The sequence below is a fragment of the Chelonia mydas genome, chromosome 7, assembly GCF_015237465.2.
Source record: "Chelonia mydas isolate rCheMyd1 chromosome 7, rCheMyd1.pri.v2, whole genome shotgun sequence".
NCBI lineage: Eukaryota > Metazoa > Chordata > Testudines > Cheloniidae > Chelonia > Chelonia mydas.
The window spans coordinates 22,128,906-22,147,812 of NC_057853.1; the positions used below are offsets into that span (position 1 = coordinate 22,128,906).

General features: G+C 44.2%; 1 protein-coding gene across 13 annotated transcripts in view; it reads right to left on the reverse strand.

Annotated features, from left to right (window-relative positions):
- The window catches only part of CHCHD6 (coiled-coil-helix-coiled-coil-helix domain containing 6), a 200,156-nt gene that overhangs the window by 63,334 nt on the left and 117,915 nt on the right, over positions 1-18,907 (reverse strand). For 8 of the 13 annotated variants that reach the window (XM_043551985.1, XM_043551984.1, XM_037904025.2 and 5 more), the window contains 2 exons: positions 18,480-18,587; positions 13,936-14,071 (listed from right to left, as the gene is read on the reverse strand). In XM_043551985.1, coding sequence (XP_043407920.1) covers positions 13,936-14,071; positions 18,480-18,587 — 244 coding nt within the window. Of the gene's footprint in view, positions 1-10,595; positions 12,461-13,935; positions 14,072-18,479; positions 18,588-18,907 lie in introns of those variants that run through there. The other 5 variants (XM_043551989.1, XM_037904029.2, XM_043551986.1 and 2 more) reach the window with 3 other exon arrangements.

Below are 18,907 nucleotides of genomic sequence, written 5' to 3' on the forward strand. Positions count from 1 at the left end.
GTGTCCCTGTCCTCATTTCTATAACTGCCAGCAAAAGCTGCAATTAATGCTTATTGCAATGGTCATGTTTGATGCAGACACTTTCCCATTGGATTAAGAGCAAACAGCCATCAGAGTAACTACTTTCAAACACTACCAACCAGGTAGTGAATCCAGATCTGAATCAACTGGCGAAAGGGACTACATCTGATTACTAATCCTGGAGCCATTCAGACCACCTACTGAAGACAATAAAAACTAGACACAGCATTTTGGAGTGGATATAAGGAAGGAACAAACTTCATGTTGTAGGGAACAATTGGGCACTGACCTCTCAGGTCTCAGGGTATAAACTACATGGAACCCAATAGTGATAGACTTAAGGAGCTCAATCTCTTCAGTTTAACAAAGATAGGTGAAGAGGTGACTATAAGTACCTACGCGGGGAGCATATATTTGATAAAGGGCTATTCAGTCTAGCCGAGAAAGATATAACATGACCAATAACTGGAAGTTGAAGCTAGACAAATTGAAAGGGGAAATAAGTCATACATTTTTAACAGTGAGGGTAATTAACCACTGGAACAAATTACCAAAGGTTGTGGTAGATTCTCCGTTACTGGCAATTTTAAAATCAAGATTGGATGTTTTTCTAAAAGATCTGCTCTAGGAATTATTTTGGGGAAGTTCTGTGACCTGTGCTACATAGAAGATCAGACTAGATGATCACAGTGGTTCCTTGGACTCCATGAATAGATCTCCAGTTTCTACAGCTCTGATGGAAAGCTATATCCAGGTTGCCGCATCCCTCGTAAGTCATAACCAAATTAAGCTCCATTCCATGACAACAGGTTGCACATTTCAGGGCTATTTTTGAACTTCTTGGGAGGTTAAAGCCATTTGGCCATTGACCTTGCGTTACTAATCTGCAGTTGCTACCAACTGCAATTTTTGTGGGTCTGTTTCAGTCTATCCTGAGTCTCAAACAAATACCACTCTTCAGCTGGGAAATCAACTTCTTTCTACTCTCGGCTGCTTCGACACTTATGTCTCCCAGAATTTTTTTAGATAAAAACGCCCACACGTCCAACATGCCAACACAGTGCTGTGACACCATGAAATCATGAAAAATGCAACACTGCAGCACTACAATGCACTGCTACATTCCTTTTGGCCCTGAAGAACAAATTCCTAAACGCAATAACCCTCACCAAAGATATGCTATGTTCACTCAGGAAGACACTGCCTATTTTTGTGTATGTTACATCACTAGAGAGTTATGCATTCAAACCCAGAAACACAGAATTAGGGAGTCCTGTTAGGTATGATAGCTCTGAATACTCCACTGTATACTTACTGTCTAGGAATTTATCCTAAAAATGATCTAGCTTAAATTCGCTAGGATAGAAGAGGTCCAAGCCTTTCCAAAATATTGTATACAAGAGGACATACCCACTTCTTGCTTCTAATTAGTCAGCCAAACTTTGGTTGAAATTTTAATTTTCAACATCAGCAGAATATTTGCAGTTTTACCCACTCTGAGCCTAACAGCGCTGATACGATAGAGAACTGAAATACACAACAACCCTCCTTCCGGCACTGGACTTATTTTCAAAGATAGTCATTCCAACACCACCAACCAGGTGACTAGGGAGCAGGTTCCTACACAAGCAAATACCTGAGATCACTTCTTTCCCTGAAAAAACATCCAGGACTTGTCCAGCTCCTGTGTTTACAGCCCCCCACCCTTAAAAATCTCTGGTTTTGACCTAACCCCATTCAAATTAGCTAGTACTCCATAGAAGTGGGTGAATAATAAAGAGGAAATAGTTTATTTCAGCTGATTTATCTTTTTTTATGAATTGTCCATGAGCCGCTTACAATTTTCTCAAATCTGTTTGCCAAATTTCCATAAACAATTTTCAGTTTGCATATTTTCATGAGCAGTTTGTTACAAGTATTCAAAATCAGTTTTGGTTGGATATACCAATTACAAGGCAGCTGGCTAACTCTGACTGCACATAAGTTATGTGGCCTGATTTCTGTTCCCTGACTTAGATGTGCATAATTCTTATACCTTGTCTATACTAGGGAAATTTTCCAACTGGTTTAGGTAAACTGATTTTAAAATCATTAAGAGCTATAATGTAAATACAGTTTTAAATGTTGCAATGTGGCCTTACCCATTTTTACTAGGCTGGTTTCAAGACTACCGTGGGAATATGCATATTGACATTAACTTTACCTGGGAGTGGGCCAGGGATAAGAAGAGCCATTAGGAAAGAAGTCAGACCCTAGAGTAACCTGGTCCCACTGGGACCAAATGAGAATAGCAGATGTGTACAGGAGAAGAAGAGAACTTGGGGGTATTCAAGTCCTTCTTCTTTCATTCAAGGTACTGGAGTGGCTAACAGTGTAACAAAGTGGGAGTTTTTTGTAATACCTTTTATGAATTCTATGTATGCCTCAGCTTCCCCTACCTACACAACAGGGAATATGTCTGTTGTTGGGGGCAGCACAGACAAAGAGACAAGTGTGTGGGTGTCATCCAGCTATCTGAACAGTATGAACAGGTCATTAAAAAGGACTGGCATAGGCTGACTTATCAATGGAAAATCTGACACACAATGTAAACTCCAATGATTCTACAATCAATCCTCAACTACGGAAGCCCCAGCATGTAGGGTTGTGAACTCAGTATGGCCCTGCCTTGAGAAAAAAAGGACTGAGAGGTCCGACGTGGGGAATAAATGCTGGTTGCTGGAGGAAACTGGGAGCACCAGAGAGGGGAATGAACTAAAAGTCAGGGAGATGGAGTCCGTCACAGCTTGGCTGGCCCATCAGGGCCAGAATGGACTATGGTGTAACTTCTGCCTCTCTGTGCAATCCTTAGAACTCCGATTGTGTGCCAAGTGACTAATAAATTGTTACCTTGTTTTGAAAAGGCTGCCTGTGTCACCATAAATACTCACTGAGAGCATTGTGCCCTGGCAGAGCACAGTACAAGCCTCCCGCAGGAATCTGCTCTGCTGCAGGGAGACAGAGAGAGAGTCAGGGAACGGTAGTGCTGAAGGCCCAGTCTTGGCAGCCATGGACTTGCTCCTAGGTCCATGTATCCTTGGGGCCTGGTCCACTAAGGGGTCATGTCTAAGAAACTGTTATAGGATACCCTGTGTCTGCATGACACACAACTAAAAATAAAACTCCATGTTGCCCTATCAGGCGAACAAGGACTTTTGCCTAGAACATGCCACCCTGTTAGGTGTTGATCTTGAGGGAAAAGGTTAAATGGGTCCTGCAGAGGCAGGTGACTTTACCTGGATATAAGGCCTCTTTGGAGCACGGGGGAAATGAGGGATATACGTTGTGGGCAGAGCAATACGAGAAGAAGAATCTTGGTGCACAGCCAATCATGGGGAGAAGTTCTGAGCTGATTTTTATGTTCATTCATTGCTTTCTTGAATAATGCCAAACTCCAGGAAAGTGGCACATTTGGGCTTTACATAGCATGTGGACTGTGTAGCACAGATAGGGAAAGGCACTTGTTCACACGGGTTAATACATACTGATGATATGCCAGCTTGGAAACACCAGGGCTTTGTGAAGCTCTGTGATACAGAGCAAAATAAAGAACTTGTGCCTCTAGCTTTGTAAATACTGGGTGCATGCAGCAGCCATTTCCATTTTAAGTAGGCCAGCATTTTACTCTGGGACATGCCTCATATATTAAGAGGGCGGTTTATATCCTTTCAGGCAGCTCCATATTTTTACTTTTTCCACCAATGAACACTAGGGCACATAAAAAGCTTTTGTGTGTGGATCAAATAGAGACTCTTTGGAACCAGGAACCTCTGCCATAGGATCTAAATAATAACCATTTCCAGTTCTTTACAATTAGAAGCAAAATACGGATCATTTTCACCTTTGCAAATAATAGGCTAGGAGAATGCCTGGGTACAGTTAATCTGACGCCGCTCTCCTCAGAGTTTATGACTAAATAAACAGCAGCTGCTTGCAGCTTGCGGCCTCTCCACTGATTCCCTTGTGAGGGCCATTTATTGAGTCATAAACTCTTCCGATAGCGTTATCACCACAGCGTTTGCACAAACAAAGGTTGGAAGAGAAAGATTAAAAACTGAACTAACTTTACAGGGAAAACAAGAGAAAACTTTACAGATCCGTTTGCATTTTAAAAAGGTAGGTAGACATAAGCAGACAGCAGAGTGGCAATAGGCCACAGGGGATGGCTGAGTGCTCCAAGCTCCAGGTATAAAATACAGACTTCTCTGAAGCTACATTTGGATTCTAGAAAGGAAGCCTTCTGAGTTAGAGATATAGTGTTCCATGTGGTGTACTTTGAGTATATGTATATATCTTTTCAACGAGGCTTTAACTAGGTCCAACCTGCTCTACAAGGTTGTTAAAAATCCTCTGGCACACCTCTTCAGAGTAGGCATTCACCTCAGCATACATGGCCGGTTTTTCTCCCTCATACTTTTGTGCAAAGTGGTGTGTAGTACAGAGGTAGAGTGAAAACGACAAGGGAGAATTATGAACTCCTCATAACTTTACGTAGGTACCTGCTACTGACGAGAGAATGGTAATGTGGCAGGACCCTACTGAGTGAAGCCTGTGTGTGGCCTCAGCCTTACATAAAACACAGCCTGGCCATAAGCTTTAGATGAGCCAAAGGGCAGATCGATGGGCAGTGATCGATCCAGCAGGTGTCAATTACCCTGTCTAGTACAGACACAATAAATTGACAGCCGATCGCTCTAGTGTCAACTCCAATACTCCACCTCAACGAAAAGCGCAAGGGGAATCAACAGGAGAGTGTCAACGGGAGAGTGAAGGAACTGCGGTAAGTAGATTTAAGAACGTCAACTTCAGCTACATTATTCACGTAGTTGAAGTTGCATAACTTAGATCAGTTCCCCCCCTCCCCTCCCCTCCCTCCCCCCCCCCCCCCCCCCCGCATAGTGTAGACCAGCCCAAAATGTCAGCTTGGCTGGTCCATAAGAAAAAGGTCCTGGTGACACCAGGGTGGCCGTCTTAGGGAAGGGGCAACTACTCACAGAAAGGCAATCCTCTGCAGGTATTTGTGAGGAGAGAGAAGGGTTAAGGTGTCAGGCCCACTGGCTCGCTCTTGTAGGTCACCCTTTCTGCATAGGGGCTGATGGGAGATTTGATTGTATAATGACAGGTTATGTAACAAATCAGGCAGAAAATTCTCTAACTAAAACCGTAGGTGAAATTCAGATTCTGTCTACTCTCGAGGGCAACAGGGGAAGGAGCCTTTTGAGGAGCAAACACTGATAGGAACATATTTACAGAAAAGGGAAAGGGAGGCAATAAAATACTGCTCAAAGCCTAGGGGGCCCGATTCAGAATGGGGCCTGGAGGCTTGATAAAATACAGAGGCTTTTGCTATTTGCTCACAAATACACGTTTCCCTACCTGCGCTCCAAGAAACAAATTAACCAGATTTCCATTGGCCCCCTTCTCCTCTCCCTTGGCAGAGAGAAAAGAGCAACCTGGTCTTTCAATTCTAATTGTATACAAGCTGTGGTAGCTCCTGACGAAACTTGCAGTCAATAAACTAGAGACAATTTGAAGAGACACAATGGGAGCTGTCCCTCCTATAGCTTCACCATTATCCTAGCTTTTATTTAGGTCTAAAAGCAGTGATTTTATGTTTTCTTGTCTGAAGTTCTGCAGAGATATGAAAAGAGACCCAAACTAAACAAGAGACATCACAAGCAGGCCACTGTGATAGTCAATGTGCTTCCCAGCAAGCAGGATACAGCAAGCTCAGGATGCTGGTGCTCCAATAACGGAGAGTACTTACTTAGGTGGAATAATACCCACTCGAGTCAGTACTGAGGCTTCTAAACTCATTGTTAAATAGGTTCCAATAGAGATTTGAAACCCAGTCTCACAAAGTGCCTCCCCAAGTTCTTCTCCTTTGCTGGGAGGAAGAGACATTAAAAAAGTGGATTCATAGATACTAAGGTCAGAAGGGACCATTATGATCATGTAGTCCGACCTTCTGCACAACACAGGCCACAGAATCTCACCCACCCACTCCTGCGTAAAACCTCTCACCTATGTCTGAGCTACTGAAGTCCTCAAATCATGGTTTAAAGACTTCAAGGAGCAGAGAAACCTCCAGCAAGTGACCCGTGCCCCATGCTACAGAGGAAGGGGAAAAATCCCCAGGGCCTCTTCCAATCTGCCCTGGAGGAAAATTCCTTCCTGACCCCAAATAAGGTAACCCTGAGCATATGGGCAAGATTCACCAGCCAGATACCCAGGAAAGAATTTTCTGTAGTAACTCAGATCCCACCCCATCTAACATCCCATCACAGGCCATTGGGTCTATTTACCATGAATATTTAAAGATCAATTAATAACCAAAATCATGTTATCCCATCATACCACCTCCTCCATAAACGTATCAAGTTTAATCTTAAAGCCAGATAGATCTTTTGCCCCCACTGCTTCCCTTGGAAGGCTATTCCAAAACTTCACTCCTCTGATGGTTAGAAACCTTCGTCTAATTTCAAGTCTAAACTTCCTGGTGGCCAGTTTATATCCATTTGTTCTTGTGTCCACATTGGTACTGAGCTTAAATAATTCCTCTCCCTCTCCAGTATTTATCCCTCGGATATATTTTAGATATTGGGCCATGCCTAGATTATCCTTGACCTCTACTCCACCCTCAGTGTTTAGCGGTCCCACTTCTTCTTTCTTTGTTTTCTTCTTATTTATATGGCTATAGAACCTTTTACTATTGGTTTTAATTCTCTTTGCAAGGTCCAACTCTACACGACTTTTAGCCTGTCTCACTTTATCCCTACATATTCTGACCTCAATAAGGTAGCTTTCCTTGCTGATCCCTCCCATCTTCCACTCCCTGTATGCTTTCTGCTTTTTCTTAATCACCTCTCTGAGATGCTTGCTCATCCAGCTTGGTCTACAACTCCTGCCTATGAATTTTTTCCCCTTTCTTGGGATGCAGGCTTCCGGTAGCTTCTGCAGCTTTGATTTAAAGTAATCCCAGGCCTCCTCTGCCTTTAGATCCATAAATTCTTCAATCCAATCCACTTCCCTAACTAATTTCCTTAATTTTTGAAAGTCAGCCCTTTTGAAATCAAAAACCCTAGTTGCAGATTTACTTTTGTTAATCCTTCCGTTCAGTTTGAACTGAATTAGCTCATGATCACTTGAACCAAGATTATCCCCTACAACCATTTCTTCTATGAGGTCCTCACTACTCACAAAAACCAAATCTAAAATGGCATCCCCTGTAGTCAGTTCAGCAACTACTTGATGAAGGAATCCATCAGCTATTGCATCTAGGAAAATCTGAGCCCTGGTATTATTACTAGCACTCATCCTCCAGTCTATATCTGGGAAGTTAAAGTCTCCCATGATCACGCAGTTTCCATTACTATTTACTTCATTAAAAACATTAAAGAGGGCTCTGTCCGTATCAAAATTAGATCCCAGGGGTCTATAGCACACCCCAAGCACTGTCCCAGGGGAGGCTCTAGTAGTTTTCTTCCCCAATGTGATTTTTGCCCAGACGGACTCTGTCTTATCCATTCCATCGCTTCTTATTTCTTTACATTCTACCTCATCCTTGATATACAATGCTACTTCACCACCTTTACCTTTATTTCAGTCTTTCCTAAACAGCACATACCCTTCAATACCTGTAGTCCAGTCATGACTACTATTCCACCATGTTTCTGTTATCCCTATATCATCTGGTTTCACTTCCTGCACCAGTAGCTCTAGTTCCTCCATTTTGTTACCTAGGCTCCTCGCATTAGTGTACAAACATCTTAATTTTTGCTGTTTGGCCTCACTCATTCTGTACCCTATTAGGCACGGTCATTCTACAGCCAGTATAACCTATTAGACTGGTATCCACACTGCCCTTCCTCCTTATATACATTCTCCTACCCACAGCTGTATCCTTTCTTACTTTGTTTTCTTCCCTCTCAATGCTAAAATCCGGCGTGGAGATTACCTGGACATCTCCCCCAAATTCCTAGTTTAAAGCTCTCTTAATCAGTTGTGCCAGCCTCCATCCTAGAAGTCTATTTCCTTCCCTACTCAGATGAAGTCCATCCCGAGAAAACTGTCCTCTGTCCATGAATGCCTCCCAGTGGCCATATATCCCAAAGCCCTCCTTATAGCACCACTGCCTAAGCCATCTGTTGATAGTCATAATCTTGTCACACCTTTGTTGCCCTTCTCTAGGAACAGGCAGAATCCCACTAAAGATCACCTGAGCCTCGATTTCCTTAAGCGTCTTCCCCAACCTAGCATAGTCTCCCTTAATACTTTCCAGCGAGAATCTAGCCGTATCATTTGTTCCCACATGAAGGATAATTAGGGGATTCTTTCCCGCTCCCTTTAGGATCCTTTTCAACCTCAGGTCTACATCCTGTATCTTAGCACCTGGAAGACAGCATACCCTTCTATTCTCTGGATCAGCTCTGGTTACAGGCCTGTCTATTCTTCTCAGTAAAGAGTCCCCGATCATTTAGACCTGCCTTTTCCTGGTGACGGCGCTATTCTCCAGTCTATCCCCTGTTCCCTCTGGCTGCAAGTTCTTTCCATTCCTATTCTCCCTTGTAATCCTCTTCAACCCATCCTGTATCCTCCTGGGGCTCATATTTGGTGTAGTCTCCATTGACTCTTCCCCTTTTCCTATAGGACTAGCCACTCTTCTTCCTTGCTCTTCCACCTTCAGTGACTACCTGCTGAGCCCCTTCTTCATTTTCCAACTCTGCAAACCTATTCTTGAGCTCCATTTCTCCTTCACTAGCCCGTCTTTTCCTCTGCCTGGTTCTTTTAGTCACATGCTTCCACTGACCACTTTCCTCACCCAGTCTCCCCTCAGAATTCCTCAGTCCAGCTTCCATCTGCAAGTCTGAGCTTTTCCCTTCAGATACCTCATGTCTTTGCTCCATAATTTGCTTGAACCCCTTTCTAAACTCAGCCAGACTTTCCACCTGCATCTCCAAACCTCGGATCTTTTCCTCCATCAGCTCTATCAGATGGCATTTCATGCAGACAAAACTCTTACCAGGTACCCCCTCCAGGATCATGTACGTACCGCAGCTTCCACATCCAGTCATCTTCATTGTGTCTTCCACTACATGAGTCACTCCCACTGCTGCCTCTGTATCTGTCATAGCCTTCCCACCTAAATCCTGTTAATCTAGGAAACACAAACCACACCAAACCACCACCACCCACAGCAAAAACACACCCCAAACAAGCACCACAATACACACTCCCCTTACAAACTCCCCTGTTTACAGCTCTGTTTGCTAGCTCCTGTGCGGCTACATTCACTTGCATGAACTGCTTAAGAGGAAGTATATAAGTGAAGAATATTCTTTGGGTCAAAGCCAGTGAAGAGGGGATTTCCCTTACATTTCCTCTGCACACACCTTCACTTCATCCCTGCCCATCAGCCTCTGCCCCATCAAGCCCACAAGAGTAAAAACAGCCACCATCTTAAGAGGACCCAAAGGGTTTTCCACGGCCTGGCACAGGTAGCACTATCTTTATGGCACAGAGATAGAGTCCAGGAGCCAAGGGCCTTCTTCTTCCCTTGTCTCATGATTTTCATCAGGTGAACAGCATTGCCCCCTTCCCCTCGTCCACAATGCTTCTTTGGGGATGCTCTTTTCCAGAGTTGGCTTTGTACTAAGCACCCCTTGCATTGCAGAGTATGCTGCTGAGATTGGTCACTGACCCTGGCAGCTCAGCCAACAATGCCAAACTCTCAGTCCTGGAGCCTCTATTGCTCTCTCATTCTCCTCTCCATCATTCTGCTGCCTCATTAGAAGTCCCAGCTCTTGGCCTGCAGCCAGACAGCTGCCCTCTCCCCTTTGCTCCTTAATAAAGCAGCAGGTTTGCAGAAGTCCAGTGTCATCCTGGTAACTCTTTCAGAACTCACTGGAACCCCAGCAAAGGGCTAGTGCAAGAGAATTAACCGAGACAGGCCAAGAAACCAGGAAGGGAAGGAAATGCATCAAATATATTTTCAAACTAAAGAGGGTGGAATTAAGCAAGGAAAAAACACAAGAAAGAAGAGAATTCTTTTATCTATTTGTTAATGGGGTTGGGGAACTCAGGGCACATGCAACACTTCTGGCTCAGGGAGATTTTCAGAGAGAATAGGAGATTTTTCAAAGGACAGGCTCTGACCAATACAGGCTCTAGAAGAGGTGGAGGAACAGTAGCCATCTATTGAGAGCTGCAATTTTCACTTCTATCATAGTTCAGAGTCCTCCCATCCCGTGTCTAGTTTATACCAGGGGTTCTTCACAATAAATTTTTTGGTGGCCTCAGAGCGCAGCCACCACTCTTGCTGTTGACCGCTATGACAATTTTTCTTAAAATACTTAACTTTAGGAAAAACAAATAAATATGCACATGTACATGTCCAATCATTTCAATTTATTTATGGAAGGTTTTGTTTTTTTGCAGACTCAATAATAAAAATAATGTACAGTTCTCTATTCTTTACTGGATCTAAACAGAATAGAAACACAAACAAGGTGCTTTGCACATTCTTGTCTTTTGTTGTTGTAGTTTTGTTTTTGGTTGCTTTTTTTTAAAAAAAAAAAGACTTGCTAGCTAGTAATTCTGCTGCTGCGAAAAGTAATATCTGTATGTTTGCTAATATCACTTTTCATAGCAGAATTATTAGCTAGTTAGGAGGCTGTGATAAGTGATTAACAAGATAATAACTGATATTAACAACCGTACAAATATCAATTTTCACAGCAGACTTACTCAGCCCTGGCAAGCCAGGGCACAAATTAAGCCCTGGATGGGGAGGTGGGTAGAGGGACAATGGGCGCCAGGGATAATAGGGGGTGGACGTGAGCCCAGGTCAGAGCCCGCCACCTCACGGTACGAGCCTGAGGCCGGAGGAGGCTGTAGAGGGGCCAGGGACAATGAACGGGAGGGGAGTGAGAGCCCAGAGCCAGCACCCGCCACCGCGTGGCTGGGGTCCAGGGCTGAAGCGCAAAGTCCCATGACTGGAACCTGCCACCTGCCGCTCCAGGGTTGATGCCCGAAGCCCAAGCCTCACCACCCCTGGGGAGGTGGGGAATTCACTGGCTGCCTCCAGCGTTTGTGGCTCCAGAGGAGGGGGAGGGCCCAACCCCTTCTTGTGGCCCTGGGGGAGAGGTGCTGCTTCCCTCCCGTCACTGCCCAGGAGGCTATGGTCATTGTGGCCACATTTGAGAAACGTGGATTTAAACTACGTCCTGGGCACCTTTCTGCCACCATCAGGGGGAGCTCTCAGAGCACTACAGGATTCATTAAGTAACATGATGAGCATTACAAGATCTTTGGAGAAGGAAGTACACTAGTGAGGGGAAAGCATTTGTGTGCAAATGAACTAAAGTCACCTGTATACAGTGGTTAGTGGGAGGCCAACACCCCACCGTCTAGAAATCAAGCTCAGCTTAAAACCATCACGAAGTTGTCTTCCCTCTTCCCCACCCTTCTCCGAGGTGAATCTACAAACGTGCAGGATAGCTTGAGGCAGCGGGGCATTCAGTATAAGAGGTAAATTTAAGAAAAAAAGTCTTTTTTTTTTAAGTTAATCTTGTAATAGCCTTTCATGAAAAATAGCCAGCAGCCTGTGACCAAGGCAATGCACACATCTTGGGGTTCAGAGGACGCCATACACCAGTGGGGTTAACCACCCTGGCCAGAGTTAAACCTGGGGTAAGCCAGAGAACTCACTGAAGCTGTAAGAGTTTACACCAGGGCTCCATTTGATCCAGTGTTTTCAGAACCTTTTAATTCATAGATTATAAAGCCAGAAGGCACTGTTGTGATTATCTTGTTTGACCTCTTGTATAACACAGGCAACAGGACTTCCCTGAATTAATTCCTGTTTGAACTAGAGCATATCCTCTGGAAAAACATCCAATCTTGGTTTAAAAAGGTCCACTGATGGAGAATTCACCACAAATGATAACCTCAGAGCTCACAGTTACCCTGGCAGTAGCCTCTCTTCCCTCCCAGTACATAGAGATTTCCTTCCACCTTGCCATCACCTGCAGCACATGAATGTAACATGTGCTTCAATACCCTGCCAGCACCTCTTTCCAGCAGATTTCCACAACACCAAGGGAAACTTTCGAGCAAGGTTCACTGTACACAGAATTCTCTGGGAACTAAAATTGCCCAGGTATTTGGTTTATAAAGAAAACACACAACTTAAAAAAACCTCACAACCTCCAAGCTAACAGGATCTTTCACTGCCCTCTGCTGTTACCAGTCATTCAGCCTCCAATTTACTCTTTAATAATGTCAGGCTGGGGCTCAGGACTGGCAGCTTCCCAGCTTCTTTCTCAGGCGAGTTGGAGCTGCAGCTTGTGAATATGCTGAAGTTTAATGCAATCTGTCTTCTTTGGTAATCACATTCCATCTGCACTGGGCGCAATAAAGATGTATTGGTAAGTGCATTTGCTAAAGATATACTCTGCTGAAAAGGCTACAAGCCTGATTTACAGAGGGCAAGGAGGAAGCATTGCCTAGCAGAGACTGGCAAGAGATGTGCTCTGCTCTGCACACAGCAACAGGGGGCAGAGATTGAGCAGCAGCAGCACAGGTCCTGTTTTACTTTAGAGCTGAGGAAGAAAAAGAAACCACATGTTTTGGGAGCTGGTGACTTTAAAGATATCAGAGAAAAGCCCTTTCTCTGGCAGCTTTAACCTTGCTGATTTGCAGACATACAAAGACCTACTTTATAAACAGGAAGGAAAAAAATTCCACTAGGACTTGCAACAACATTTGGTTTAATATATCCTGACAATTTTCCCATCTCCTTCTGTCGGGGCTTCTTCTGGGAGCTGGCTGGCAGCTTGTTTCACGTTATACTTAAATCAGGCGAACAGTTTCCCCTCACAATACTAATGCAAAGGACAGAAGCTCCCTTCACAACAGTCTCAGACTCTCCCTTTCACACAGGTGATCCCAGGGGAAGTATCTCAGTCTCATATTCCCTACAAAGGGTCTGCTTTTTCCCTGAAGTCCACCCCACCTTAAACCCCAACACCCTTCAAGAAATTGCTCAGCCAGAGCAGATGGCCCTCTACCTGGAAGGACACTTTCCTCTTTCCTTACACACTAGAAATCCCACATCTTATACTCACCACCATCTCAAAGACTATTTTTGCCAGTTGAAAGCCCTGGAAAGTGTAAATTTCCGGTGGAAATGGTCTGTGAATTGTGCATCTTTTCCATTCCCTTTCTTTTGTTCAAATACTAATGGCCTAATTCTTCCAAGGTGCTGAGCAGCCAAAATGGATGGATGGTAATGGTAGCTGTATGCGCTCCACACCTCTGAAAATCAGATCATAAGGGGTGCAGGTTTCCTATGCTGGGCCAGCAATTTTGGGATACCCATAATACCTTAAAGGAAACACCTTGGTCTAATTTGCCAATCTAGGGAAACTAATGGCAAGCAGCAACAACAGGAGGCAAGCCCCCCACTTTGGGGTGCAATACTAGGAGACAGAGAGCACTTAGTGCTCTGGTCATTCAAAAATATTGCTGGTGTTGGAAATATTGCTTTGCCGTCTTAAACGAGAAGGATGCAGCTTGCATGGTCCACAGGAAAAGTTGAGATTCGGGGAAAATGACAAGATTCATGAGAAGCTTAGCAGAAACCCAACAGTGGTTGGCAATACTGTCTCAAGATTCTAACAAAGAGCATCAGCACCTGCTGCAATTGGGGGGTTCAGCAGCCTGTGCGGAGGTCCTGGGGAGAGACTGAGGCCTGTGAACATTCTGACCTTGCCATCAGGGCCACAGCAGTCTGAGGGAAACCTCCTCATAAGGAAAACACCATACAGAGAGGACAGCAAAGGCAGCAGGACGCAGTGGGGAAGTAACTGTTACCTTCTGTGCTGAACTAACACAGCGCTGGTACTCCTTGGCCAGCTCTGAGCACTTGAGTACTTCATGCTTGTTTTCTTGGTAGCACTTCAGAATCTCAGACTGCAGCCCTCCGCATATAGGCTCAGTGTTCCTCCGCCTGTAGGGAAAACGAGAACAGGAGGATCTGTGACAAGGGTAATGTTCACCTACTTACTTCAACTCTACCAGTTTCCATACATATGCCAACCCCTGCACTGGAACCATGAGAAAAATCTTCATAAAATAAGTTATCCAGTAGGAATAGCAACCACCAAAGGAGTCATACCATTCACAGTGCCTTTCGGTTGAGGAGTTCAAAGCACTTAGCAAATACAAGCCTCAATCTCCCATGAGGTTAGGAAGGGTTAACCCTATTCAGTAAGTGAGGAAAGAGAGAGAAATTACATGATTTGCCCAAATCACACAAAAAATCTTTGGCAGAGCTGGAGGTAAATCCCAGGAATCTGGGCTGAACCACAAGACTCTCCAAAACAACCAGAGTCTACCCTAAGAGTCAGAGGAGCAACCATGACTTGTTGAATAAGCCACCTCATTCTCCAATTTATGTCACAGCTATTCAAGTATGTCAAAACAGAGCAGGTTTGGGTATGTGACTGCAGCTCAAGTAGACATGCACGAGCTAGCTTTAATCTAGCTAGAGCAATAAAGCTGTGGCAGCGCAGGTTTCAGTGTGGGCTAGTCCCACATGTAATTACCCAGGGTTCTGGACAGGCTTGTACAGTCTGCATTGCAGTCCATGCTGCCATGGCTTCACTGCTTCAGCACACTAGCTAGGTAGATTAAAGCTAGCTCAGATATATCTACTAAGGCTGCAATCATACCCTATGATTGTCATGTAGACTTGCGGGAGGTGTCAGAAGAGCATCTATATAACTTGTTGAATAAACCACCTCACAATCTCCAGTGTAAGTCACAGCTATTTAAGCACTTCAAAAAAAAGAGCAGGCTTGGGGTTATGAGGACCATTCTAGTGGCCAGAAAAAGTAGGGAGTAAGAGTGTGACTAAATCTGTTTTTTTATTTTTGAAATAGTCCATTTAATATTCATCTATAGGTGACATTTACAGCTACCCAGGGATAATGTGGGATCTTCCTCATATACTGTAAGATATGCGTGTACATACAACACACAAGCAGCAACGTTACGAATAATGGAGAAGGCAGAGGTGAAAACACCAGCAATGATGGTACTTAGGTACTAAGCAAAGTGCCATCATCTACACAGACAGGCATACACAAACTGCAGGATTTGCACCACACTTTAGAAGTTGTGTGCAAGTGTGTGCATATGTTAAGGAGGGAGTGCACACATGAAGAAATTCTCAGTTGTCATCTACTACACCTTAAATCCCCACTTTTCCTGCACTGCTACATTTGTAGGTCTGTCTCTGAACACTGAACCCAGCTCTTCTTTCCACAGCACTTGATCCTACAGGCAAGTTGTAATTCTGTGCTATGACATCACATTCATTTCCCAAGCAACAAAAATGGTGTCGTCAATGCATCCGTATGACTTCAGTGCACAGTCACGGAGGCGCCGAGAGGGAGTTTCTGGATGTTGCACTTGCTGCATATTCAAGCTATTATTTGAGTCATGTTTCTTTCTACTGGGCAAAAAAAAAAAACTAAAAATCCTGTGCTTCTTGGATCCTTTGTGACTATAGTGAAGATGCAGGGAAGGAAGCTCAGACATGAACTTCCAGCCCTCATATTTTCTAGTTTGGGGATGCACTGGGGGGGCGGAGGGGGCATGATGAGGGCAAAATATTCTGTTATATCTGGATACTTCTCTGAGAAAACTGTATTAGGACACTGTCCAAGAAGTACACCTTCAGCCTTGATCACACCACCAAGTCTCAAGGGCAAAGCTCTAGCATTTATCAGGAACAACATGCCCCACACACCAGCCACAGCATGAAAAGTAACAGCAACATTGCTGTGCTTGGATTAGACACAGTCAAATAATTTAGACCCTCCCTCCCCCCGGAATGGTATGGTCTTTAAAAAGAAGGTAATACCTATGTAGGATCCCTGGAGTATGTTCATTATTTTATGTGTCATATTAAACAAAAAAACCTTTTAAAAGCCTTCCAAAAGTTTGAAATGGAAAAGAACTTGCAGGGAACTTCAGAAACTCATAAGGTTGGCATTTTGCTCTGTCACTGCAATTTTAATATCATTCTAATCAACTCAGTGAGTCCTTCGAAACAATACCAAACAGGGCTAGGTCAGGAAATACCACCTAATCCCTCAATTCATTGGGAAAGTTAAGACTTTTTAAATTAGGTTTTTAACTCAGCATGTTAAAAGAAACCTAAAGTGTATTTTGTAACTGTATCCAACAGGAGTGAAGGGGGAAGAAAGATACAATATGTTATGAAATCATTCATCTATATTCACCTGAATTTAACAGTGTGACATAAGCTTCTCAGATGGATGGATACATTTTAGAAAGTGTTTGGGTTTCACTTTGCCAATCTCAGAATGGAGGGCCATTAAGCCCTTATTTGCTGGTTCCTCCCCTGCTATGGTGCCTGCCTTCACTGACTAAGATCAATGACAAGTTAGGACACACTTGAGAGCTCATAGCACCCTCTTGCCCAGACTGTGCCAGGGGCGCAGGCAGCACTGCACAGGGTTAAAAACAAAACCAAAAGCAGCTGGTGAGGTGCCTACCACTGCCTCTCCCCTGCAAGAGGTGAGAGATCAACCCTTGTAAAGTGACACAGGTTGCCTGGGGGGAAGCTGCATTACCAGTGTATCTGCCACTGCTTCACAGAACACCCCAAAGAGCAGAGAGTTTACACAGCAACTGAATTTCAGTTAGCCAGAGTTATCACACACCTTATCTCTGCTACAATAAATTTTTTTTCAAAATGAAAGCCAAGATCTCATCTACACACAAGTTGCACCAATTTAACTAAACAGGTTTAGATCAATAAACTAGAGGAATAAAACACAAAGACAGTCAAGTTGATTATTGAGTTAAGACAGTCTTAAATTGATTTAAGAGTGCCTGCACAAGTGAATTTGCACTGATTTAACTAAATCTGTTTCGTAACCTTACTTAGGTAAATCAGTAGAACTTGTATTTAGACAAAGCCTTTGCTTTCACTCAAAAAAAGGAGTCTCATAGCTGTAAAGAAAACCTTAAAAAATTGAAGGAATGTAACCAATGCAGTAAAGTCTGCCTGAGTTTGTAAATAGCCTAAAACAATAGCTCTGAAAAGGGTGGACTGTGCCATCTATGAGGTGCCCAATAACAATTTAGATGCCAGGTCTGTTAGCTATCTCACTACTGCTCACAGCATGTCACGGATGGAGCAGGAAGATCACAGATCTGCATGATCTACGGCAAGTGAAAGCTGATTTTGGTGCTATAAGCAGGTAGCATCTAGGAGGTTCCACCATTTCTCCCACCAGCCCTCAGTCTGCCTGTGGAACTAAGAAATTAGAGGGGAAGAGCCTAGCCCAGGGGTCCATGTAAACTCCATCAAAGGGGACGCTATCCTGGAGAGCCCAGTGGGACACCTAAGCCCGTGCCTGCCTGGCCCCACCATGCTCCCGGAAAGAAGGGGGTGCCTGGACTGCTCTGGCGGTGAATGTAAGGCTAAGCAGTTTCTTTCCTAGTTCCGGTGGCTGCTGCTCATCCCTCTGTTCAAGGCTAGCGCAGGCTCAGGCAGACATCACTGTGCTGCTTCCTCTTGGATCACGTTTTTAATTGTTGTTTTTAAACCTGGAACCTGTGATTGTGACATCACCGCATGACTGAGAGCTATGGCCGCAAGCACCCGTTGTGCCTATGGCTTCATCTGTCCCTGCTCACGGGTGTTTCTGAACCCCACCCTGAGAAGGAGCCACGCCTGAGGAGCCTAGTGGAATCCAGCAGAATGTCATACTTCAGACACCTTTATAATCTCCTGAGAGTGATATCCCATTTTGGCCTCTGAAGTACCTTCCCTCCCACCCCACCCCCTTGGTTAGCTACAGCCAGTAGGCTCAGACTTCTCTGAGGAAGGTGGCATTCTAGCCTCCGCACTGGGCTGCTGTTGGTAAGACAGGGTGCTCAGCAAAAAGGGGTCTGGTCAAGTGACACATCTGGGGCTCTCTTTAGAAAGGTTCAAGGCTCATTCTGTTTTTTAAAAGGAAAAATAAATGTATTCTTTTAAAAAAAAAAAGACTATGCTGGCTCCAGAGAAGGCTAGGCTCTTAGACCTTGTTTAATACATTGAGTTATAATTCCCACCAGTGTTACTCAAACGGACAGATGGGACTCATCTACAGGGGCTGAGAGAAAGGACAGGAGGCAGGGTTGCAAGGTTAGGGGCTTGAACAATGCCCCAAGAAGAAAAATGAAGCATATCAATATGAAAGTCTAAGTCATAATCTATGTCCCCGTCTGCATATCGGGCAAGGTGTAAATCAACAGGTGGAAAGAGGAATAGCTGACACTAGAAATAAAATAACTCAGTTTTGCCTCTCTCATCAAACTGGGGGAAAACAAACCTTTGCTTCTCTGCTGTCCAATGGGAAGGAAGGCTGTGTACACATGAAATCCAGGATTTCAGATCCTCCTCTCCCCCTCCCACTGAGTAAGCTAAATCAGGTCTTTGTCTGGAAAAGAAGGGAGAGGTTTTCTTAAATGAAACAAAGGGCATCTTTCTCTCTGCTATCCCTTGAGGTAAGCATGGAGCCAGAGAGATCTTGCTGCATTTCGACACGCTGAGAGTTACCAGTTCCTATCTCTTTCCGTGTATTCCCTTTATTTAATAAATGAAATCTCATCAACTTATCCTTCTTCTATTATCACTGCTGACATCAATCTGATAATATTGGCTTGGCGTGGAATCGTGCTATTATATGTCCTCCTGATATTTAATTTAAGAGAAACGTCTGCAGTGGGGTGAATATGTGAAACAAGCTTTTTATTACTG